This window comes from Amphibalanus amphitrite, unplaced genomic scaffold (assembly GCF_019059575.1).
Source record: "Amphibalanus amphitrite isolate SeventyFive unplaced genomic scaffold, NRLGWU_Aamphi_draft 001602F_arrow, whole genome shotgun sequence".
Taxonomy (NCBI): Eukaryota; Metazoa; Arthropoda; class Thecostraca; order Balanomorpha; family Balanidae; genus Amphibalanus; species Amphibalanus amphitrite.
In genome coordinates, this window is record NW_024883095.1 from 70,355 (window position 1) to 96,898 (window position 26,544).

The 26,544-nt window shown below is 48.6% G+C and overlaps 1 protein-coding gene across 2 annotated transcripts in view; it reads left to right on the forward strand.

Moving 5' to 3' along the window:
* Window positions 1–3,828: 3,828 nt before the first annotated feature.
* Window positions 3,829–26,544, forward strand: part of LOC122374092 (mitochondrial glycine transporter-like) — a 41,934-nt gene continuing 19,218 nt past the window's right edge. Inside the window, exons 1-4 of one of the 2 annotated variants that reach the window (XM_043352634.1) lie at window positions 3,829–4,248; window positions 22,207–22,319; window positions 22,508–22,592; window positions 23,492–23,665. In XM_043352634.1, coding sequence (XP_043208569.1) covers window positions 4,090–4,248; window positions 22,207–22,319; window positions 22,508–22,592; window positions 23,492–23,665 — 531 coding nt within the window. In that variant the 5' untranslated portion in view covers window positions 3,829–4,089. Of the gene's footprint in view, window positions 4,249–19,586; window positions 19,999–22,206; window positions 22,320–22,507; window positions 22,593–23,491; window positions 23,666–26,544 lie in introns of those variants that run through there. The other variant, XM_043352635.1, reaches the window with a different exon arrangement.

A 26,544-nucleotide genomic window follows, 5' to 3' on the forward strand; every position in this document is an offset into this window, starting at 1 on the left:
CGGCTTCCGTTGAAACTCCAAGTTTTTGCTTTCCGATCGTCATTTTCGAATAATTTATGACATAGTAAAACCCTGGGCATATTTCCCCACTCTTCCCTACATTTCGCAGATTAGGGCGCCATGATAAGCTTTGCTATTGGATAGTTGTGTGTTCCAAAAGGCTAATATAAACGTAGCGTAATAAATGACCATAATTATGTAATAAATAGTTGTCTTACACCAAGATATAACTTTTTATTTACCGCTACGATTTCCAACTTACCGACAAAGTCAGTGAATCCGGGGTCGATGGAGAGGCTGCCCATCTGCAGCACGGTCTGCTCTTCGCCGTCCGACATCTCCATGGTGGTGGCGCGCAGCTTCTCCTTGAACAGCACGTTCACGTCCTGCGTGCTCAACTCGCCCACTGCGTTGTTGAGCAGGAGGTAGTAGTCGACCACGACGCTACCCTTACTGTAACAGAGAGCACGGTTCGTCGGAAGGTCATCTCAGGCTCAAAAGAAACGATATATACCATTCGAAAGCCGACGGTGATCTGAATCCAAAAATGTAATTTTTATCAAAATCGATCGATGGCCTTTTTTGAAAATTGCGCTTTTGTAAAAACTTAATAATCTTTTATTCAACGGGCTGTCCTGGACATTCTTGAAAACATAAACATGTATTTTTGAGTTCCAGTGAAAGCTGAATGCCAAAAAAAACAATATTTAGCGAAGCAACATTTCCAAACATTAATATGCGTCTCCCACAGCCGAAAATAAGGCGCAATCACACAGCTCAGTGTCATGATGGACCAAAGTCAGCCACATTGAAGCGTGAAATGACCCTTATCGACTCGCAGACCCGGCGCTCTAGGCCCGCCTGACCGGCCACGGAAAGAACGTTCGGCTCTCGTTCTACTAAACAAATGTCATATTTGTCAGTTTAACTGTCCACATCGCTATTAAAGTTATTCAGGATACCTGTGAAGAAAATTCATTGTTCTGTCATCTTCACATCAGCCATTAATTTGCATTTGTTCATGTCTACTTTGCTCAATTGAGCTTGGTATCATGCCCATATAAGGAAAATTGGCCGCGCTGAAATGTCACAGGCTGCACCGGCCTCAGCTCGGGTGGAGTGGGGGTAGCGCCCGGCGGGGCAGGGTAACCTTTGACCGGTCGCACGGCCGAGCAGCTGTCACCAGTACAGCCTCTGACAGTGAAACCTCGCTCACTTCCCCTGCGCGGGCACTGATCGCAGCTGGATGGAACAAAACATGCATAAGAAAAATGTAAATTAAAGCATGTTGTAAATCGAGCAGAACAATGAATTTTCTTCACAGGTATCCTGAATAACTTTAATAGCGATGTGGACAGTTAAAGTGACAAATATGGCATTTGTTTAGTAGAACGAGAGCCGAACGTTCTTTCCGTGGCCGGTCAGGCGGGCCGAGAGCGCCGGGTCTGCGAGTCGATAAGGGTCATTTCACGCTTCTGTGTGGCTGACTTTGGTCCATCGTGACACTGAGCTGTGTGATTGCGCCTTATTTTCGGCTGTGGGAGACGCATATTAATGTTTGGAATATTGCTTCGCTAAATATTGTTCTTTTGGCGTTCAGCTTTCACTGGAACTCAAAAATACATGTTTATGTTTTCAAGAATGTCCGGGACAGCCCGTTGAATAAAAGATTATTAAGTTTTTACAAAAACGCAATTTTTAAAAAAGGCCATCGATCGATTTTTATAAAAAATACATTTTTGGATTCAGCTCAACGTCAGCTTTTGAATGGTATATACCGTTTCTTTTGAGCCTGAGATGACCTTCCGACGAACCGTGAGAGAGCATGGCCGGTCAGCGGCGGTACGTTATCGCGGAGCCATGGAGATCACCAGATATCTGATGGGAGATCACCAAAGACCTGATTGGAGATCACCAAAGGTCTGTTGAGAGAAAACCAAAGATTTGATTGTATACCACCAAAGATCTCATTGGAAACCACGAAAGATCTAATGGGAGATCACCAAAGACCTGATTAGAGATTACCAAAGATCTGATTGAAGATCGCCAAAGCTCTGATAAGAGATCACCAAAATCTCCCTCCCACCAAAATCTCCAAAATCACCAAAAGCAAAAAAAGTTATCATATTTCAGACACGAAAGTGTGATATTTTTGGAGAAAAACGATGTCGGTTTCCGTTGAAACTCCAAGTTTTTGCCTTCCGATCGTCATTTTCGAATAATATATGAGATAGCAAAACCCTGGGCATCTTTCCCCACTCTCCCCTATCTCTGTGTATCATTCACTTTACCACCAGGGACTGGCGTCTTGCATTCTGTATAACATGTTAAGTCTTTATTATTATTTCTTTACGCGCTGAAATTAACCACCTGTGTCTGGAACCATGATATGATAAAGTAAAAATATTATGCCAAAGCTAGATAAATCAATGAGCCCCGAAATACAGGAAAATATCCAAAGGGCTTGTTTTACCCTATTTACCACATGCCGAGATATCCCTTTAACATTAGCACGTGCATTTGGGAAATGGCTTCGGCCCGCCTCGGCTAATGTTGAAGGTATTTGGGAAACGATTCGGCCCTAGGGCTTTTTGATTTTCCCAGACAAAATTTTACTGAATATTCTGAGCGGAAGAACCAATTTCAAAGAAGATATTTACGGATTGTGTGTTCACTAACAGCAACAGCAAAAGTAAGTGACTGCGTGTTTACTTACTTTTGCTGTCAACGTAATTCAACTAAACAAGGTTATCGTTCCAATGCCAATGTATTTATTGCTGCATATGGTAAATCTCTTCCCAACCTTGGGCTGTGAAAATGCAGTTTTATTCACCTCGGTTTTTTGCTACGGACCTCGTGCCTACCGGCACTCGGTCCTCCGCACAAAAACCTCGGTGAATAAAACGCATTTTCCCAGCCCCGGTCGGGAATATATATTCATAACAACAAAACTATCTGCAAATACGAGATAGCGTCCTTAGCAACCGCCCATAGCAACGTGTTTGTCTGAACCACGCATCTGGAAAATTAAGTAGATACTGGATAAGTCGACTAGAGTTTGATCAAAACTACACTAAATTTGATTTCGAAATGGCTTTTTGTGAATCAAATGTAAAGTGACTTATTATTTCCTTTCAAACTTTCATACTATTAGAAAACATGCTTGTTTGCTCTATATTTGTACAGAAACAACTGCAAGGACGAAATATCACGACAAATTCTAGTACCTTGTTGGTAAGAAACTTCGTCCAACCTTATGTTTTAGGGCCTTGGTCACAACTGTTCACACAAATTTCACCGAACCATACATTTCAAGCGATCAAAACACGTGCAAAGTGATTCAGCCGCCTTAACTCCGTTCTTTCTTAGGTTTGCCAGACTATAGTAGGTTCTATAGAGCCTTGGTAGGTTAGATAGTTAGGTAACTCGTCTACCTACGAAGCTACCAACTAGGTATAGTTGCGATACCGCCCGTGCATTGCATGTGCTCGCATCGGTGCAATGTGTGGCTCAGGTCTTTACGAATGATCCCTATCCACAGAAAGCAGTGCTACCTTCCATCCTCTTACCTTCCATCAGTACTACCTTTCATCTTCCTACTTGTGTTCGTTTACTATTCTAAGCCCACTATCTGACCACATGCCACCGCAGCATTCATAATTAACACAGCGCTGATCGGTAATTGTCGAGGGACAACAACACACAAAAAGGTTGGTATTGGTTTCGCGTGTGTTTATGCCCTCTGTATGGATCCACAGTGGGAGGCGGTGTCGACACCCTGTCACGTGCAGGTGAACATGAGTGTATCGCGTCTCGACATATTGTTTTAGCCATTAGTCCTCGACAAAGGCATTGCATGTTTTTCTATCAACCTATGCGTAAGCACGTGCACGTGCAGTGTTGTGTGTAGTGACCTAGCCAGTTTTGGTGATGCTTGCTGGTCCGCCTCTTGCAGTGTTGTGTGTAGTGACCTAGCCAGTTTTGGTGATGCTTGCTGGTCCTTCGAGAGGCGGAAAATTTTGAGAAGCAGACCTTCCCGTGATCCTTTGTGCGTCAATTCTCTTCTAGCTGGCGGATTGTGGCAAAACCATGTCGAGCGACTCGCCGGGGTGCGTGCTTTCAGAAGTCAAGAGTGTCCCCGAATCCCCGTCAGTGCCAGTGCTCGAGAGCAGGGTTCAAGCCGACCCCTTAGACTCAGACTCAGTCCAAGAAGACGTGGCGAAGAAAGACGACCGCTCTTGGATCCAGGTAAGCGTGAACTTCTGGACGACATGACTGTAATCATGGGCGTAGGAACCTCACGAAAAGTGTGTGTGTGATGGGAGGGGGGCAGCGAAACTTCAATGACACTTTGTGGGAGCCCCATTACCCCTATGAAGAAATTTTTGCAGTTTTGTGCTCTTCTCACCTTGCTGAGCCATGTCTGACGGTAATTATTGAAAATACAGGTACATTTTTGCAGCTATGCCAGATCACAAGAAACAGCATGACTATTCCGGGACTCTGTTGATGGGTGGTGGTAGACCTTACACCCCGAATATTGCGCGTGATTTGACCACTGCAAGTGCATAGTCCAATATTTTTTTTTCCGAAACGCCACGAAAAAAATGTTCTCGGTTATATTGGAATTATATAAAAACACGTGCATCGATGTCAGATGCACTTCAAATCTGTTTTTCTTAGGTTTGCCAGACTATAACTCGGCTGATTTTCAACATTCAAATGGCCTCCAAATGAGCCGTCAACGATGCCAGGTGAGATATATAGGTGCATTGGTCATTGGGTTAGGTAGGTACTGATGACGTCACAAGAAGTCATTATTTATGTTGCACCTTTCGCAGCACTATGTCTAGATGAACAAATGTATTCGTCTGCTTTCCTATAGGCATCGCTTGGGAAAACTTGTCCACTAAATTTCAAACAATATTTCCAGCGACAGTTTATTGTCTGCAAAAAGCAAGTGAAATCTTCATTGAGTTGATTAGAAAAGCGGTTAAAGGAGGGGAAGACCAAAGAGCATTTGATATCTCTCGATATGGTCCTTTTCACGACGGTATATTGACTATTGAGCACATTTTTCATTCGTTTGATCCGCTTGGTAGGTACTTGATAAATTTTAGTAGGTAGCATGGGTCTAGGGTAGAGCTTTTCCAGGGAAGTTGGTAGGGCAAAAAGTCGTCAAACCCACAATGTCCGATTATGAAGTTGAATAAAGTGTTACACTGAATCAATTCCTATCATTACAGATATAACATTTTGCATTAACCCGCGCCCCAGTGGCAGTCTCAGCCAACTTCGCCATAGTGGGGAGGGGGGCATATGTTACCACCCACCTCTAACTCAACAACTAAGAGGGCTAGAAAGACGCGGTAAAAAGCAGTCGATAGTTCTTAATGCGTACGTTTGAAAGTATTTCTGTCATCTTTCATCTTAGATGATGAAAGAGATGACATCTTTTGTCATCAAAGGTCAAAATTTGCCAAATGTCATTATATTTTGCAGAAAACATGCCGTTATCTCAGGAACTATGATAGCTAGAAAAACGCATGCAAAAGCAATCGATAGCTTTCGAACTCTTCTTTTGATAAAATTATTATCAAAATTGACCTCAGGTCAACGGTTTAGCCTCCAGAGGGCAAAAACTCCAAAAATAGCTGTTTTTATGAAACGTGTTTTTCGACAATAACTTTCGACTAAAAAAAGCCACGACATTTCTATTGCCAAAATCGTGTTCCTCTCGCCGAGACACGTCGAATGAATTATAATTTGACCTTGAAAGGTCAACTTGAAAATTTGACCTCAGGTCAAGGTCATGACCTGACCGGAATAGGTCATGTTGCATATCAGTCGATACGTCTAAACAAGACAAACACATGAGGCCATCCCCAGCGTTCTATCTCTTTCCAATCGAGAGTTAGTGGCAAAAATGTGTTTGTAGCCTCAAATGACCTCGGATGACCTTTCTAGAGGCTATCAGCAAAAAAGACACCTCGGTCTTCACTGGGTGGTCCTATTCATTGTGACGATTCTGAAATATTTGGACTATTCCTATGCGTACACACGGATCTAGAGGCATTTTCATTTTTCTCCATTGACTTATAATGGAAAGGTCACGCCATTGGCCTGACCTTAGGTCACGGATATAAAAAATCCGAGATATACAAATTATAGGCGCCTATAACATCATGCAATCCACCAAGTTGAAAACCTCTCTGACAAACACAGCAGGCTGGAAGTGGACATGCTTGCAAACATTTTCTAGGCTTGGTCAGTTAACTTGACCTGGTGACCTGACCTGACATGACCTGGGGTCAAAATTTTCATACATTGTCCAAAATTGATGCACAAAAAGATACTCCAACAGCGCGGCGCTGGGCGCCGCGGTTTTTTATTCACACGCTAAAAACGCGACAGGGTGGTAACATATGCCCCCCCCCCCCCCACTGGGGCGAAGTTTAAACGGACATTCCAAAGCTCTTCAATGCGAAAAAGATTAATTTGCAATGCAACAAAGTCTTAAAAATCAGCTAAAGTTGGTGGAGCAAAACGCTTATTGGTGGGGCAAAAAGTACCAAGTTGGTGGGGCAGCCGCCGCGCGAGCTGAATAGGAAGCTCCGCCCCTGGTAGGTAGTTGTTTGTTAGAAGGATTTCCATCTTTTGAATGAAATGCTGATTGTTTTGCTTCTTCGCCTTTAATTGAATGAAATAGGAACCAAGTTTTCCACCATTACTGCTGAATATGCCAACCTAATCTGCCTTATCAAAATCCACAACTCAATTTGGCAGGTATTTCAAATTTAAAGAGACTCCCACCTTCAGAAGTCAATATATCGTCTGAAAAAAAAATCATGGCCATAAGCCAAGTTGATTAGTGATTACACACTTGAGCCAGTTTTAATTAGAATAAGTAAGCTAGATAACTAGAATGTTTTGATAAAATTCGCTCTGATCTTTGCACTTTTCGGGTCACTCTGTAATAATAATTTATATTTGATATTTGGAAGACAGTTTTAAATAGTTAGAAATTTTAATTCCAATTATTTCCAGAACAGCAACAATGGCGGTTGAAAATGTAAACTGTTGAGGAGAAGTCTTGAGAAAAAATACTATTTTATGGCAGTCGACAAGGAAGTCAACAAGGAAAATTTGATAAGACAACAGGCCAACCACATTCGGTATTCGTCGCTTCAGAGCGGGTCAAAGCATAGCTCCCACATATGTATATATTTTTTTTTGTGCCGTGCCCTACCTATTCGTTTCTCTCTCTTTCAAATGGCAGCTGGCGCCTCCAGCACAAGTGTGCACACGATAGCACGAGGGTGCACAATCTCTTCCTGTCCTTTCAGTGCGCCTTGCTGCCAATAGCTAAGCGATTGTTTTATTCGCAGTTTTTTTTTAACCATCTGCTTACATCGTCATTCCCAGTCTTAAAACACACTTGTTCCGTCGGGACTGGCAAGTGTTGGTTCGTAAATGCCCGACAGTTTCCGCATTCAACGAGCACGTGATGACAGGGTGCCGACGCAGGCCGTCACGGGAAGGGTGCCTACTCAGCAGAAACGCTCACGCCACGTGAGCGCTCCCCAGGTGTATAAAAACGCACCCTGCTGCCCCCATCCTCACTTTTCCACCGGAGAACTCAGCAAACAGCGCCATGCGCTCTCTGGCTGTCCTCCTGCTCATCGGTCTCACCGCCGCAAGGGTCGTAAGGAAGCCCTATGGCTCTTCAGGCAGCTTTGGCTCCTCCGGCAGCTTCGGAAGCGGTGACAACAGCGGCAGCTTTGGAAGCGGTGACAACAGCGGCAGCTTCGGAAGCGGTGACAACAGCGGTAGCTTCGGTAGCAGCGATGGCAGCATGCGAAGCATGGGCAGCGGCAGCTTTGGTAGCGGTGACAACAGCGGCAGCTTTGGAAGCGGTGACAACAGCGGCAGCTTTGGAAGCGGTGACAACAGCGGCAGCTTCGGAAGCGGTGACAACAGCGGTAGCTTCGGTAGCAGCGATGGCAGCATGAGAAGCATGGGCAGCGGCAGCTTTGGAAGTGGTGACAACGGCGGCAGCTTTGGAAGCGGTGACAACAGCGGCAGCTTTGGAAGCGGTGACAACAGCGGTAGCTTCGGAAGCGGTGACAACAGCGGTAGCTTCGGTAGCAGCGATGGCAGCATGCGTAGCATGGGCAGCGGCAGCTTTGGAAGCGGTGACAACAGCGGCAGCTTTGGAAGCGGCGACAACAGCGGTAGCTTCGGTAGCAGCGATGGCAGCATGCGTAGCATGGGCAGCGGCAGCTTCGGAAGCGGTGACAACAGCGGTAGCTTCGGAAGTGGTGACAACAGCGGTAGCTTTGGAAGCGGTGACAACAGCGGTAGCTTTGGTAGCGGTGACAACAGCGGCAGCTTTGGAAGCGGTGACAACAGCGGTAGCTTCGGTAGCAGCGATGGCAGCATGCGTAGCATGGGCAGCGGCAGCTTCGGAAGCGGTGACAACAGCGGCAGCTTTGGAAGCGGTGACAACAGCGGCAGCTTTGGAAGCGGTGACAACAGCGGCAGCTTCGGAAGCGGCGACAACAGCGGTAGCTTCGGTAGCAGCGATGGCAGCATGCGAAGCATTGGCAGCGGCAGCTTTGGAAGCGGTGACAACAGCGGCAGCTTTGGAAGCGGTGACAGCAGCGGCAGCTTTGGAAGCGGTGACAACAGCGGCAGCTTTGGAAGCGTCGACAACAGCGGCAGCTTCGGTAGCAGCGATGGCAGCATGCGTAGCATGGGCAGCGGCAGCTTCGGAAGCGGTGGCAACAGCGGCAGCTTTGGAAGCGGTGGCAACAGCGGCAGCTTTGGTAGCAGTGACAGCAGCAGTAGCTTCGGAAGCGGCGACAACAGCGGCAGCTTCGGTAGCAGCGACAACAGCGGCAGCTAGTAGCTACTAATTCAAATAGTTGTTTTAATGGCTTCATCATTTAACTCTAAACGCAGGTGTCCTCGACTTGTTAATGTTTTCAATCTGTTTGTTATCTGTTAACCCGCGCCCTGCTGGGGGGGGGGGGTGTTTGAACACCCCCCTTGTGGTTTTTCGCGAATATCTCAAAAACGGCGGCGCGGAGCGCCGCCGTTTTTGGTACACCTTATCATACATCAATTCTACACATGTTGTGAAAATTTCAGACCAAGGTCATTCAAGGTCAGGTCACCAGGTCACTTGAAGTGACCTCACCTCATAAAAAGTTTCAATGTCTGTCATAGCTACACCGAGTGACCGATCGCTTTGAAACTTTCAGCGATTGCTAAGAGCAATAGCATGTACAAAATGTATATCTCAGAATTTTGATATCGATGACCTAAGGTCAGGTCAATTTTGCGACCTCCCCATTATAAGTCAATGGGAGAAAATTGAAATGCGCCTCTTTTGGATGAAAGACATTATAAACACTCCCAAACACAGAATTACAAGTGGTTTAGACACACTGAACATGAAAATGGTGTCCGTGACCCTTGTTTATGCCCTGAGGTCATCTTAGGTCACGAATGGTATCTAACAGTTTTTCGCAAATAACTTTTGATAGAGGCATGCTAGAGCGATGAAAACGCCTTAGATGTGTTCAGCTCGACGATACGGATCGACTGATATGCAACATGACCCTTTGCGGTCAGGTCATGACCTTGACCTGAGGTCAAATTTTCAAGTTGACCTTTCAAGGTCAAGTTATAGTTCATTCGATGCGTCTTGACGAGAGGAACACGATGCCGGTAAAAGTAAGCTCGTACAGGGCTTTGGTCAAAAGTTATTGCAGAAAAACTGTTTCCGAAAAAATCGGCTATTTTTGCAGTTTTTGCCCCCTGCAGGCAAAACCGTTGACGTTAGGTCAAATCTGAGAGAATTACTCAGAAAGGGCGTTAATAGGGCTATCGAATGCGCTTTTCCGCGGCGCTGTAGCTCTATTGGTTCCCGAGTTATGCGTTGGCTTCTTGGAAATTTTCGCCATTCGACCTGGAAATCGGCAAAATTTTGCCTTCAATGACCTCTGGTGACCTGACCTTTGACCTGACCAAAAAATTGACCGAAGTGATTTCGTCATCATTTTTGACGCTCTTTCGAACGCCGCCTTCCGCGTATCGCTACGTGGCCCAGGAGCCGAGTTACAAGGGGGGGTGTTCAAACACCCCCCCCCCCCCCCAGCAGGGCGTGGAAATCCAGGACCCCCAGCCGGGCGCGGGTTAACAGAATGTCCAATAAAGAAAATATAATAAAGAAATAAATGAAACGAGTTGTGTAGGGCATCAGTCTCAGCTGTGGGGTCACGTTGAAGCTGGCGAACCATCGGTAGGGCAGTCGACCGTTGGAGACCTCGTGGTTAGCCTTTATGGTGCTGTACACAGGCCTGCCGAGTGAACATTCACGACTTAGTGGGGACATTGTCTTTAGGCTTTGGTAGAGCGTAACGACCACAAAATATCTCTGAAAGTCAGATCCGTCTCCTGAAACGCCTTTTTACAGTGCCACTTAACCCGCGCACCGACGGGGGTCTGCGCCAACTTCGTATCGACGGGGGGGGGGGCGGATGACCGCCCCCCCCTGAGATCTCGAGAACGAAGCAAGATAGCGACAAGCGGTAAACGGCAAGGGATACGCACGGACAAGGTCTACAATTTTTCAAAGGTCATTTTCAGGTCAGGTCAAAGATGACGTCACAGGGGTCAAAAAAGTCAAAATGGCGGCGCTAGGTATTGAGAGAGTTTTTCTCGAATAACTTTCGAACTAGTCAATATAGGAACAAACTAAGGGCAGCATCGTGGTCCTCTCGTCAATCCGCATCGAATGATATATATGTTGACCTCGAAAGGTCGAGGTCAAAGGTTGACCTCAGGTCACGTGACCTCGAGGTCATCATGTATATAATTCGATGCGCCTTGACGAGCTGAACACAATGAGGCCATCCGCGCGGCTGTATCTTGTTCATGTACGGAGTTATTGTCAAAAAACCGCTGTTGACCTTTGATGACGTCACATGACCTTACAGCTGCCCAACAGCAAAACAGACCTCAAGGTAGTGAAGGTTGATCGTATATGAGGTCATGTATGGTTTATGGGGCCATTCCGACCCGTTTTAGTGGTAAAAACAGGTAGTTGATTTTCCCCCCATTGACTTATAATGGGGAGGTCGAGAAATTGACCTGTTAGGTCATCGATATCAAAATTCCGAGATATACAAATTGTAGCTACTAATAACCTTCTAACATCCTGCGACTTTCAAAGGCCTCCGACATCTACTGTAGCTCTGGCACGGTGACAAAGTTGCAAAAAAAGTGACTTGAGGTTGGGTCATTCAAAGTGGCCTGGTGACCTGACCTTAAAAGTTAGGAGGTTCAAACTTGCACACCATGTGTAAAATTGATGAGAGAATAGTCGTACAAAATTTCGCGGCGCTACGCGCCGCGGTTTTCCCGCTATTTGCGAAAAACCTCAGGGGGGGGGGGGGCGGATATCCGCCCCCCGTCCGTGCGCGTGTTAACCTTTCTCCGGGAGTGGAGTACAAACTTCAAAGTTTATTGGCCCGGGCGATTCTGACGCCATACATATAAAGGAGCTTAGCCGTTAGTGATTTTGCTAACCGAGGAGACGCGTGGAACTGTTTCGGGCTACGGTAAATATTTATACCAGTATAACGCCTTTTGGGGCGACTAACGGAGCGAGCGAGAGGGTGGGCCTTGCACGTGCGAACTTGAGAGGGGGTACCTCCAACTGACTTGTGCACGGCACCCTACTAACCGGTCTCTAGCGATGTGCCAAATTTGAGCACAATCGGCCCAGCCGTTCTCGAGATCTGGAAGTGGCACCCTGCACGTGCGCACGTGCAAAATGGGTCCCAATTGACTTTTGCACGGCACCCTACTAACCGGTCCCTAACTGTGTACCAAATTTGAGCGCAATCGCTCGAGCCGTTCTCGAGATCTGGAAACGACCCCTGCACGTGCGGTGCGCACGTGCAGCAGCACCCCAACTCTCGCACATGGATATGCAGTGCCTAGTGGGTGCCTACCTACATGCCAAATTTCAGCGCAATCGGCCCAGTAGTTACCGAGATATTGCAACAATTACAAAACTGACACCTCTTCGTTTTGCACGTGGCACGTGCATAAGGGGTCACCCACATGCATCGGGAATAGTCCAATACTTGGTAGAAGGAATGAAGCTACCCTACAAAAATTACCGCGTGTAAATCGGTCAAGTGGTTGCTGAGATATAAGCCTCGCAAAAGCGTCCGCACGGCCGGCCGGCCGGCCGCTCATACTCAGAAATTTCCGTTAATCTTATATAACTAGAGGGACAGCATTACGCGCAGCGTAAAGAGGGACAGCATTACGCGCAGCGTAATAAATCAATTTTCATTAAAATCGGCCCAGTAGCGGCCGAGTTATTACCAGAATAAATTTGGCGTCTCCTCCTGGCCGGCGGTGCTCTGTTCCGGTATTCATTGCCAAAGGTCAGTGACCTTCCGGCTCTGATTTCGCTCAGTTTGGCAAGCGAAGAAACTGAGGCTAATGCGCGTGCTCTCTGATCGGCGCCGGCCGCGGCCCAAAATCCCGCAAAGATGCGCCCGCCACGTGCAAACCACCGAACCCACCCCCACCAAAATTTAATACGACAAACAGATGCACGCGTCCGACTCGGCGCAAAAATTTCACCCCCGTAGCCCGCACCGTTCCGGAGCAATAGCCCGCCAAGCGTGACTGACGCGTTACATACATACATACATACATACATACGTACAGACGTTTTGATTTTTATATATGTAACTAGAGGGACAGCATTACGCGCAGCGTAAAGAGGGACAGCATTACGCGCAGTGTAATAAATCAATTTTCAATAAAATCGGCCCAGTAGTGGCCGAGTTATTGCCAGAATAAATTTGGCGACTCCCCCTGGCCGGCGGTGCCCTGTTTCGGTATTCATTGCCAAAGGTCAACGACCTCCGACTCTGTTTTCCCTCATTTTCGCAGCGAACAATCTGAGCCTAAGGCGCGTGCCGTCTGATCGGCGCCGGCCGCGGCCAAAATTCCGCAAAGATGCGCCCGCCACGTGCAAACCGGCGAGCGCACCCCCTCGAAAAGTTGATACGACAAACAGATGCACGCGTCCGACTTATGTCGAAAATTTCACCCCCGCAGCTCGCACAGTTCCACAGCAATAGCCCGCCAAGCGTGACTGACGCGTTTCATACAGACATTTTGATTTTTATATATGTAAATATCACACGGGGCCGGTAAAATGTTTCATTCAGGACCGAGGGATTTGTTGAGTTTTCCGCACGAGACCGAAGGTCGAGGGCGGAAAATTCAACAAAGCCCGAGGTCCTGAATGAAACATTCCGATTTCCGGCCCAAGTGTGATATTTATTTTAGCATATGCCGTTTAATTTCCATATTTAAGCTCCTTTAACAATTTTACATGCTTGAAAGAAGTGGAAAAACCAAGACCGAATATCAAGAACTAAAAAATGTACATATTCCCTGACCAAGAAAATAAACCAAGCCGACTCAAGATCACTGTGTTCCATCCTTGTGTCTGGCTCTGAGTTGGATTCATATCAAACCAAGAACATCTACTTCAACCTATGTCATATGAGAAGCGAGAGTTACGTTCGTTTTCAATATTAGAGAAGAGTGGAAGGTATACCATCCTGTGAAGTGAGCGCTTGGTTTTTTACCCATGTCAGTATGAATAAAGTTTTTACTTATCAATGTGAAATGCGTTTTTGTCAATTCATTGCAGTTGTAAAAGGCATGAAATTGACGCCATAAATGTAGTTGATTAATTAATATGTCTGTACCTACATTAGGAATCAAAATATTATTTTATTGAAAACCAACATTTACAATCTGTTCAATAGTTCAAAGCGACCAAATGCAACACGTAAGTTCACGTTAGATTTCTATCAGTTAAGCTCTTTTCCAGCGCCTTCCTCCGTCTCAGGAAATGCTTCAAAAGTTCGCTGATAAAATGTTTTGCCCATGGGCCGAAACCTTTGACCAATTGCCTTCAACATTATGCGGTTTAATCCAAAAAGCTTTTACCGCACGCTCGCGCTAATGCAGGGGCGTCGCCGACGGGGGGGTCGGGGGGGTCGTGACCCCCCCACTCTTGAAAACTGGGGGTGTCGACCCCCCCACTTTTTGCGATGCTGAGTATGCTTTTTTAGCTTTTATGTCAGTGAAGCAGGCGTCAGCAACACCAACAAATACATCAGATTCAAAATCGCTTCAAGAGCTCCCTAAAGCCAATTAGCCAATTACCTAAAGGTCAATTAGCTGTGGGCGGGGAACACCAGCACAACAATGTTTTTAAGTAGCCCCATCCTAGTACCTTTTTATCCCTCAAAGGATTGGACGCGCCAAAACTGCCCCGAGCGTTCGTCTGATCGTTTTAAAAAAATGGTCGCAGTCGATTCGTCGGATCAGTACCTAACTACAAAACTACAAACTAGCCTCAGCCCCATGGCTACCGTCACAACTAGCTGTACAGTGCACATGTAGGGGAAAGGGAGTCAGATGGAACCGCCTCGGGCTTTCGCAAAGAAGTCGCGCAAAAAGGAGCCGATTGCAACAAAACTTCCGGTGCGCTCGAGTTAATCACCTACTTAAAATAAATCGATATCCCTGATTCAAATAAAGATGACCTTAGTTCACTTTTTCATAACATGCTTTTAATTGATAGGGTAGTTTTTGGAGCTGATTTTGAACTTAGCGCCCATCTGAACATTTGAGAAGTAGTTGTGTTGCTTATTCATATAACATGCTAGGAAGCAATCGGTGGTGGTCATCCACTATTAGGTACTGGTCGATCTGACCTGACCTGATCTAACCCAAATGCATGGAGTCATCATCTTCGTTCAAAACTAAGATAACATTCGTAATCAGAACCTCGAAAAACCATCACAACTTACATTCGTTAAGTTCTAGCAGGTCCCGAGTTTCTCTACTTATTGGCGATGACCTGAGTCCTGAGATGACCCGAAAACTTGTAAATGGGTATCATCGGCTTTCTTTCGTCACGGGCAGCATGCTCTTTTTTCCGCAAACCTGTAGATCGATCAGGGGTCGAAAGCATGCCTCAGCGTTAGTTTAGTATACGTTATACGTTAGCGACTGGGAAACCACCAATAGAAGGGCTACAGTGAAGCAGAAAACTATTCGATAGCTCTTTTAACGCTCTTTCGCTAGCTTCGCGTTAGATTTCATCTCAGGTCTATGTTTGGCCCATAAGAAGGCAAACAGCTAACTGGACAGATTCTGCCGAAACATCTGCTTTGCAATAACTTTCGATTCCGTGAATTTGTATGGTATGTACATATGTTGTCTTGTCACCACCGTCTTGATCTCTTTGAGACGCGTCACATGAGTTAAAATTTGACCATTCAGAATTAACGTTAAAACGACCTCAGGTCAACGTTATGTCCTAATCGAAAAAGGACCTCCTGCTGCATATATGAATGGATCCGTGTTGTTGAGCTGAACAGTGAACACCTTCCAGGTGCTGTCATCGCTCTACCGCGTCTTCGTCAAAAGGTGTAGAAAAAAATGCTGGTGGCCATCGATGGACATTTCCACTAATGACCTTTCGAGTCATCACTCGCCATAAGTTGCACCCTGTCCCTGGCAATGATGAGCTGATTTGTCATGGCTCCAAAGATATTTTGCGTTTCTGACGAACTTTTTCAAAGCAGGAGGCATTCGTGTTTTTTTCTAATTTCTCATTATTTTCTAATGATGAGGTCACGTATTTGACCTGCCTTCAGATCATAGATGTAAATCCTCAGTTAGAATCATGAATTGCTGACACGTATAACCCCATACATTAGGTACCTATACAGTGTACCAAATTTCGAAGTTATGTTATGGGAGAAAAGCTACAAGAATGGCGAGAGGGGAAAGTTTTTATAGAGGTATACCTATAAATGCAATGAAAACCCTAAGCCTCATGCTAATAATTGTATTGAAAATAGGGCCAAGAAAATGAGACTCATTTGTCTCATTTAGATAGGGGTACAAGAACCCCTATCCCTATCTTGTACCCCTATCTCATCAGATAGGGGTACAAGAAAATGTCTCATTTTCTTGGCCCTATTTTCAATGCAATTATTAGCTTGAGGCTTAGGGTTTTCATTGCATTTATATATATATAATCATGAGCCTTAAAACCGCGCTTTCTTTCATCATTCAACATAGAGGTATACCGTATAACTGAACTTGACATGGCGACCTGACCTTAAGTGACCAGTGATAATTTTTACGCAAGTGATGTAGGTAGGCATACCTACCTAATAGGTTATACCAAATTTGGCGGCGCTGCGCGCCGATTTGTTACACACGTACACACACACATACGCACGCACAAGGCCATCTATAGAAGGTACAGTCACTCTCCCGCCGACCAATCAGAGACAGATCCTGAGTGACGTCACCCCTGATGCTCGATAGGGGTACTCCATTCCTTTACAACGTAAAAATGACTAACTTCATTTGAAGATTGTTGGTGACACTCTACACATATCGCTCAACCATTGATGTCATTGGAAAGTCCAACTAATTTTCTAGCGATAAAAAAGAGCAGCAATATGCTAAGAAATGGCCGGTTTTGAAGATATAGACGATTTAAAAACCCTCTGCAGTTGAAGGAAAGCAACGTAAAAACGCATCGAGCTTATATTTTTACTATGAATAAATCATTTTTCAGTAAGTTTTTAGATATGGTATCGATTTATTCAACAAATTTATTACAATATTCTTATTACTTGGAACTTTATTTCAAAATAATATTTTCAAAAATGGCAACTGTTGGCAAGTAGCTTTGAAGCGATTGTGGCGCGCCGCGCCATTATTGTCTTGAGGCCCTCATATGATGTCATCAAAAGTGGAGTGACATGGGCCTGCGCACGCACAAAACTGGGAACTGGGAAGTGTGGCAAAAAAAAAACACCCCTACCCATCGGGTGAAGACTAGAAACCCGACCCCCCCCACTCAAAATTCCGTGGCGACGCCCCTGCGCTAATGCTAAAGGCATACTTCGGCATATGCTAAAAGGAAAGACTACGCTCGCTTCGCTCGCTCCGTAATTACCATCATCCGCAGAAATGTTCAAAGATTCGGTAATCATAGATTCGGCCATCCATTCCGCCACTTGCCACAATCAGCATTGCAACATCATGAACAGCACACCCATGTGGCCTATGGCACTTGTTGCAATTAGGCCACTCTCTCGCAAGTCGCACTTATACCTACCATGTCCTCGAATAAAACGGACTTGTCTTCTTATACGAATTGAAGCAATATAACGTTCAGTAATGTCTCCCAAATATAACTTTCACTGCAATGTTCGTTTATATATAGCTCAAGTTTTAGACGAATGTACTAGAATCAGGGCTGCGGACTGCGGAGTCGATGGATTTTCGGCGACTCCGACTCCGACTCCGACTCCGGCTTTCAAAAACCAGCTCCGACTCCGACTCCGACTCCGGGCAGAATTGTCGACTCCGACCGACTCCAACTCCCGACTCCGACTCCGCAGACCTAGCAGGGCTGCGGAGTCGACAGATTTTCGGTGACTCCGACTCCGACTCCGGCTCGGGTTTCTAAAATCGACTCCGACTCCGACTCCGACTCCGGTCACAACTGTCGACTCCGACCGACTCCGACTCCGACTCCGACTCCGCAGCCCTGACTAGAATGGTTCAAAAACCGATTCAGGTAAATAGTAAAAACTAGCTCTTCTTTGCATACGTATCTGCCGACGTTTGAAACTGGAGCCAAAGATGGCAGACAATACGGCTTTCTTTGCGATGTTTCTGTGTCAGAGTCACAGAATGACAGGAGCACATCAGTCGCGCCGATGGGGTCACCGGGAGAACAAGTGTTCTGTGCAGACTGCAGTTGCGCTGCAGCCACGAGGGTCATGATTCGACGTTATTATGAGCTGTCAGACAGCCGAGCACTTCTCCATACATCAGCCAGACACGCATTCCATCATCACTTAAAAAGTAGCGTCGACAAAATGTGCGATCTTCGTCGTGGCATGACAATGCAAAAAGGCACCGATGTGCACGACCAAACTAAAAAATTACAAAATGCTATGTGGTTGGACTCATTGGAGTGTTGTATTTTTCATAAAGATGCATGATAGTGCCAATGTCAATCTTGGAGGATGGTTATTCTCATGAATGATTGATCATTGTCAATCAATAGTCAATGTCAATCAAGAACCTAACCTATCGCTAAGTGCATATCGAAGCAGTCGTTTCTCGGAGATCGAACAGCCATGCTCTTCAGCCTGTTCGCGTGACCGGGTTAGTTCTTGTATTTCGACAACCCGAGTTTCATCTCCGGTAGCCTGCGGTTTATTTACTGATAGGGTCCTGGTTACCATCATCGAACCAGGAACAGTGGCGGCGGAAGGTATTCTAGGATAGGGGTGCAAGCGATATTGAAGCGCCCCTTCACGCTGGGCGCCCCTTACCATATACACGGTTGTAGTAACACAAACAGTGAAGAGACGTTTGACAATGTGTTGTACCTGTTAACACGTTCAGAATTACAGTTTTTATGTAACGAGAAATAATAGTTAGGTACATTCCATAGCCATAGCGTAAATGTAACCTTCATAATGTTCGTTTAGAAACAACCTCATCACCATATCATAAGATTCTCCGAATAAGGCATATCGAAAAGAGTTCCACGGTTCCAATACCTTCGTGTGGACTAGTGAATAAGGCGCCGAATCCATAACACTAACTCGGTGACAGAGAATTGCAGGCCGGTAAGCAGCATGCCGCCTGGGTTGCACTGCACTATTGCATTCAGTGGTGTAATCAAATACGCCCTAGCACTAGGGGTGTAACCGCCCATACGGACAGTGCAATTTTACAGGCCCCAATCTCGGACCTCCCTTAACATTCATATGTTGTAAACGGCAAACCGCCCCCGATAAATGTTACACAAACTAATTTCCTCTCGCATATCGGCCATCAGGCGCCCCTTTTTGTCGCATGGAGCCTGCAACGCTATAAGCCCTCATATGTTCGTGCATTGGCGTTCGGAGGCTATCGCCTTCAAAGACGTCTCCATAAATGTTTCTTTTTCGTCCCACACACAGGCGCCCCTCTTTCGCATGCAGGCGCCCCTCTTCCGTATGGCGCGCTTCTCGAGTAGCTGCGCCCTCCTAGCCTTTATCGCCTGGCAAGATTATATTCGACAGGGTCGGCAGCATCTGCCTTTGTTTCAGATAAGGATGCCCTCCACTCTTCAGCATATCAAAAGATACTTTTCCCACGTCATTGCCACCCTCTTCGTGTCACAAGTGCCTTTATCAGTTGCGGTGTCGCCTCGCACTGCTCAGCTTTATGGCTGCCGCACCTCTTAACTTCCTGCCTCCTCTACAGATTTTCGAGGCGCCCCTTTCCATGACTTTAGGGTGCAGCTGCCCCCCTTGCCCCCCTGCTTCCGCCGCCACTGACCAGGAAGCTTCCCGATTCCCAGTACTGGAATCGCCCCTGCCAAGGCGACGCGCCTGCCACCTAGTGACGGGTGTAAAAAGCTCGCCTCGGCCGGCCGCTGCGTCATTCGTTCGGGAATCAGCGCTGGTCGCGGTACCCGCTCACACGCCGGGGGCGTCTCGTTCTGGTCCAGGCCTCGGTCCCAGTCATTTCAATCCTTCTGTACGGTCGATTAATGTCAAGATGGTGTTTATGTCTGCTTTCGGCAAGAAAACCATGGTGAATCATCGTTTCAGTCCGATCTACTATTCCGATTTTTCTGATACGCACTCGGTGCGCGCGCCTTGCACCTAGAGCGCTCTAGGTGCCCGCTCCTGCGGTGACTATAGCAGAAGGACTATTGTCTCACGTGCCGCGGCCGTGTGAGTGTGTGATCGGTTCCCAAGTGGACGAGGTGTGACCAGCGAGACGACGCCAACAAACGCAGGCGTGATGGCGTCGGGAAGACGGGAGAAGGCAGTCATGGTAAGCGGTTTTCGTGTGTGATTTGTGTCAAGTTCTGTCTGAAAACGTTCGTTGATTTTCAGGTGCGAGTGACAACTGCCTGCGAGACGCCGAGACGGTGGTTTACGGGAGAGACGCGTCTTTTACATGCTCATTGCCCAGTGTTTGTTTTGCATTGTTCCGTGATGTTCCTTTTGTTGCAGAAACGTAAAAGCGACTGCTGTGATAGAAACGACAACACCGACTTTGTGATGTTCTGCTACTCACGACTGCGCCACCCGACCCCACGTGCCGGACCGTTCTGTCGCTGTCACCCTCCCCCGTTCCCCGTCCCCGTCCCCGTCCCCCAACCGCGGCTGACACCGTCGGTTTGGGCTAGTCACCGGATTGAACTGGTTCTAACTGGCTCTGTGACCTAGCTCAACAGTCAACACCCAAATGTCATCGAAAAGGGATGGAGGCGAAACATGATACAGCCGTTCAGACGAGCGATTTCATCAATCGCATCGTGCAACGTTGAAATTACGAAATGGAATGGACTGGAAAGAGAGTCTGCTTTCACTTTCATTTGCAGCTTTCAGTTATCCATTATACCGTCGCTTTCCGCTTCCGATTTCAGGTTTGCTGCCTTCCTGCAATCCTTCGCATCCTCGTAAGGCCTAAGGCCTCTATTCTGTCTGTACCCCATGTTTCAGTCACATAAGACGTTTCAGTCCGTGTCGCCTCGCCGCCTGTTACCTTATTTCAGTCCCCATATGCCCGCCACGTTTCGCGCACTGTTTCATATAGGACCTCGATTCCCACATAGCACAGCCTGCCTCAAGTTCCAATTCTCAGTCTTTCTCGCCGTCCGTTTTGTCTCGCCTTAGTCCCGGTCTGTGTCTTCTCACCTTAGACCCAGTGGTTTCAGTCTCCGTTGTTGTCTCACCTCTCTTGTCCCGTTTTCACTTTTCAGCCTCCGCTACAGAAGTCGTTTTTGGCTAGCCCTTTTCCGGCTCTTGTTTTATCCCAGTGTTCGATGTCTGACCTCGTTCCGTCTCCGTTTTCAGTCTCCGTTGCTGAAAATGTTTCTGGCCGTCTCCTTGTGTCGCGTTGTCTGACCCCTGTTTGTCTGTGCTGTTTCAGTCTCCGCTACTGAAGTCGTTTCTGGCCGGCTCCTTCTCCGGCTCCTCTCCCTGGTCTTCGCTGTTGTCTGACCCCTGTTTGTCTCTCCGTTTCAGTCTCCGCTACTGAAGTCGTTTCTGGCCGGCTGCTCGTGTCGCGTTGACTGACCTTCATGTGTCCCCGTTTTCAGTCTCCGCTACTGAAGTCGTTTCTGGCCGGCTCCTTCTCCGCCTCCTGTCCCTTGTTTCAGTCTCCGCTGTTGTCTGACCCCTGTTTGTCTCTGCTGTTTCAGTCTCCGCTACTGAAGTCGTTTCTGGCTGGCTCCTTCTCCGGCTCCTTTCCCTGGTCTCCGCTGTTGTCTGACCCCTGTTTGTCTCTGCTGTTTCAGTCTCCGCTACTGAAGTCGTTTCTGGCCGGCTCCTCTCCCTGGTCTCCGCTGTTGTCTGACCGCTGTTTGTCTCTCCGTTTTCAGTCTCCGCTACTGAAGTCGTTTCTGGCCGGCTCTTTCTCCGGCTCATCTCCCTGGTCTCCGCTGTTGTCTGACCCCTGTTTGTCTCTGCTGTTTCAGTCTCCGCTACTGAAGTCGTTTCTGGCCGGCTCCTCTCCCTGGTCTCCGCTGTTGTCTGACCCCTGTTTGTCTCTGCTGTTTCAGTCTCCGCTACTGAAGTCGTTTCTGGCCGGCTCCTCTCCCTGGTCTCCGCTGTTGTCTGACCCCTGTTTGTCTCTGCTGTTTCAGTCTCCGCTACTGAAGTCGTTTCTGGCCGGCTCCTTCTCCGGCTCATCTCCCTGGTCTCCGCTGTTGTCTGACCTCTGTTTGTCTCTGCCGTTTCAGTCTCCGCTACTGAAGTCGTTTCTGGCCGGCTCCTTCTCCGGCTCTTGTTTTATCCCAGTGTGTTTGATGTCTGACCTCAGTACCTCTCCGTTTTCAGTCTCCGCTACTGAAGTCGTTTCTGGCCGGCTCCTCCGGCTCTTGTTTTATCCCAGTGTGTTTGATGTCTGACCTCAGTACCTCTCCGTTTTCAGTCTCCGCTACTGAAGTCGTTTCTGGCCGGCTCCTTCTCCGGCTCCTGTCCCTTGTTTTAGTCTCCGCTGTTGTCTGACCCCTGTTTGTCTCTGCTGTTTCAGTCTCCGCTACTGAAGTCGTTTCTGGCCGGCTCCTTCTCCGGCTCCTGTTCGACCGTGCTCTTCCAGCCGCTGGATCTTGTCAAGACCAGACTCCAGGCCTCTGTCCTCCGGGGGTAAGTACTTTTTTCTTGGCGAAAGTACTCTAGTCTCAGGGGATCAGTGTTCTGTCCTCCGGGGTAAGGTACTCATCTCCATTTCAACCATGTGCTCGTTAGCAATACAGTTATTGATTGGCAATATGTTTCCTTCCTGTAAATGTGAGAACTCTCGGCACTGACACCCGTCTCTCCATTGTCCGCAGGAATAGTCCTTCTGGTATGGCCACCGTACTTTGGAGTGTTATCAAGGATGAGAGCCCCCGTGCTCTCTGGAAGGGAGTTGTTCCGGTAAGTTCAAACTCTCCTTATCTTTAATTCGCTAACAAACATAGCTGTGCGTTGTGCAACGTCCATTTCTTCCTACCCCTTGACATCTGAAGTTAGGGCGTCCTAAAACATAAATCATCATCATCCGTAAAGTTCATCTTCCTCTCGCTCCACGTCTCATCGAACTCCGTCCTACCTCACTCCACCCGCCCGCCCCTCTCCGCCGGCCGCCGCCCATGGCCGGGTCACGTGCTCGGCGCGTGATCGCCACCCCTCCCCTCCCCTCCCTTTCCCTCCCTGTCTATCGCCGTACCCATGCGGCCGCCGGTTTGAAGGTCATGCGGCACCGGTCGGCCGGCCCGCTTTAGTTACGGGCGGATGGAAAGAGTTGCGCCATGCTGGTATTGGTGTAGTTGCTATAGTAATGCAACTGGTGGCTGTCGACACGTAAATAATGTATGGTCGTATGTTCGGTAGGGGGTAAGGTAAATGCGTCTTTAGCCGTAGGTATTTTAGTTTGTTGTCGGTTACCTATATTGATCCTCATACGGTGTGGAAGCGTTGCTATAAATATAAAACCATGCGGCCTGATGCTGGGTGGGTCGTTATGATATCAAGCCAACCTTGGTTTTCAATTATTTCTGTCTTGCAAGTCGCAGTATGTAGTTACGGAATACGGATGATTATTTATGTTCTTGTTGGATAGTCTTATCCAAGCGTTTTATTGGTGTGATCGTTTGAAAGTAGCTACGGTTTGAAGTGAGTTCTCACGCTGACTGCAATGGGTTTCAGCGTCTTTACGTGTCTGATGTATATGTATTCCAGACTGGTGTATGGACACTAGATATTTGGTATTCCAGTCTCTGGCATGTGTCTGACCATCTACTAGTCTCTGACCTGTCTCTGACCCTGTCTTCCAGTCTCTGACGCGGGTGGTGCCCGGCGTGGGGCTCCATTTCTCGGCTCTCCACCTGCTACGATCGGCTCTGAACCACCCTCCCTCGGCCACCGAGGCGCTGCTGATTGGAGGCAGCGCCCGCGCACTGGCCGGCGCCGCCACCATCCCGGCCACCGTCATCAAGACGCGCTGTGAGGTTAGTGACGGGGGTCAGAGGTCAGTAGCGGGGTTCAGAGGTCAGTAGCGGGGGTCAGAGGTCAGTAGCACGGGTCAAAGACGCGCTGTGAGGTCAGTAGCGGGGGTCAGGTCAGAGGTCACTAACGGGGGTCAAAGACGCTGTGAAATCAGTGACTTGGGTCAGATGCCACTAACAGGGTCAGGGGTCAGTAGCAGAGGTCAAAGACGTGCTGTGAGGTCAGTGACTTGGGTCAGATATCACTAACGGGGTCAGGGGTCAGTAAAGAGGTCAAAGACGCGCTCTGAGGTCAGTGGCATAACCTTTCCCTTTGCCATCCTCAGAACAGTCAACTAATATTATCATCTGTGTCTCAAATCCCCCTGATCCGAGCTGTACGGCTGCGTTTATCCTGCGTGAGTAGCTCCTATAGCCATGTACTTCTGCCGGTCACCGCTAGGCCCATGTACTTCTGCCGGTCGCCGCTAGATGCTGCGAACCGCGAGTTACAGTTTTGTTAATAGGTGTCGCTTTTACCAGTCTCTAAATTGCTAAAGGCTTCGATTAAGTTGTGCGCCCCCCTTTTAACGTTCCGTTCGCTTAAACTGCTGAATTGTTTGGACAACTGTATTGGCTATGTGTATATTAAAAACCATATGTATTCGTTTATTATATTCGATGTTCTCGCCAACATGTGTGCAATACTAGATAGCTAAGTTCGTATGTAAAACTATATATGTCTCGATTTTGTGGCGAAATACAAGAGATATCTGTATCTTACAGTGTTTCTACTGGCTACACCAGCCAGATTGGTGACCCCGCGTTCTGCGCACTAAGGGATCGCTATCCCCTCGTGTACCCTGGCACACCGACACTGGCCTGCACCCTGAGCTATCTCCTCCAGCTCTCTTTGTGTAGGAAGGAAGTGGCGGATGGTGTGTCTTCACGAGGATCCTTCTTTTGTGCTGAGTGTAACTGGATAACGCCGACTACTACTGCTGCACTACGATCCAGCTACTTCATCGGCTCACCTTACCGTCCGGCTACCTCTGCAGCTGCACCGCAGCACCTGCCGATCGCCGTGTCGCCGTCGCCGCCACCGATCTTCCCGACCATTGCTCTCGGCAGCCATGGACCAGAAGACCCAGCCTGCCGGCGCCGGTGCAGCCGCCGGCACCGGTGCAGCCGCCGGCGCCGGTGCAGCCGCCGCCGCCGCCTCGCATGCCGCTGCTGCTGCTGCTGCCGCTGCCGCCCAACCGGACTACCTCCGCGTGGCGACCGCGCCACGCAGCCACGTCGCGCCGCCGCGCTTCTTCGAGGAGGACCCCGTGATCTGGCTCGTCCAGCTCGACCTCTTCTTCTCTCAGGCAGCTGTGGACGATGAGCTCAGCCGCTTCCGGATCGCCGCTACTCTCCTTCCTGGCCACCTCCTGCGCGACTTCACCGACATCCTCCGCAACCCTCCTCCAGACCGACCTTACACCATCCTTTCCGACGCCATCCGTCAGCGGTTCGGCAAATCAGTCGAACAGCGTCTTCGCTGCCTGCTCTCTGGCCAACAACTCGGCGACAGGCGTCCTTCCCAATTCCTTCGGCATCTCCTGGACCTTGCTGAAGCTGAAGGCTCACAAGATTCCCCGCTCATCCGTCAGATCTTCCTCAATGCTCTTCCGCCTCGGACTCAGCCCTTCCTCCAGTGCCTGCCGCCTGGGACGGACCTTGCGACCATCGCTAGCACTGCCGACCGACTCCTGGAGCTTCCGCAGCAGTCGGACGTCGCTGCACCTACCTCAGGTCTTCTCGCCGCGGTATCGACTTCTGCGCCTGCTGCAGCCTCACCTGCTGCTCCTGCAGGACCCTTCCACCTCCAAGCCCTGATGAGCCAGCTGCTGACTGGTATCACGGCCCTCACAACATCAGTCGCCACACTGGTGGACGAGACGCGCCGCCGAGAGAGGTCTGCATCCCGTGCCCCCGGCCGCGCTCGCCACCGTCCACCACGCGACCTGTCTGCTGCTGCCCGGTCACCCAGCCCTGCAACCAACACATCTACCGGCGCTGGTGCTTCCTACTGCTGGTACCACCACAAGTTCGGTACCAACGCGCGCTCATGTCAGTCACCGTGCTCGTGGTCTGCAACCGCAGCTCAGACCTCGGGAAACCAGCAGTAGGACAGGTGACACAGACGTCTGCACCTGCCCTGCTCAACCCTGACGTCCCTCCAGCCAGCGGCCTTCTGAGACTCAAGGACAACAACACTGGCATCACCTTCCTCATCGACACTGGAGCCGAGTACAGTGTTCTTCCAGCGACACCCACCGATCGTGCTCGCGGAACCAACGGTCTGGATCTGCAAGCAGCCAACAACAGCAGCATCCAGACCTATGGTCAGCGCATGCTCACGCTTTCTCTCGGCCTCAGAAGAGATTTCAACTGGATCTTCATCATCGCGGACGTCTCCCATCCTCTCCTAGGAGCCGACTTCCTCTCCTCGTATGATCTCCTCGTCGACACCAAGAGAGGCCGTCTCATCGACCACCTAACTGAGTTGTCTTCACCTGCTTCCCACTCTTCAGTGCCATCCACCGGACTGACAGCCGTCGTCGGAACCGACAACCCAGCATTCCTTAACCTCCTTCGCGAATTCCCCAGCCTCACCCAGCCGTCACATCATCCGGAGCCACAGCACTCAGTCCGACATCACATCGAGACTACCGGCCCTCCGGTCTTCTGCCGCCCACGCCGTCTGGATCCAGCTCGACTCGCCACTGCCAAGGCAGAGTTCCAGCGCCTCCTCAGTCTCGGAGTCATCCGACCCAGCAGCAGTCGGTATGCATCACCGCTGCACATGGTGCCCAAGTCGTCTGGAGATTGGAGACCCTGTGGAGATTACCGTGCAC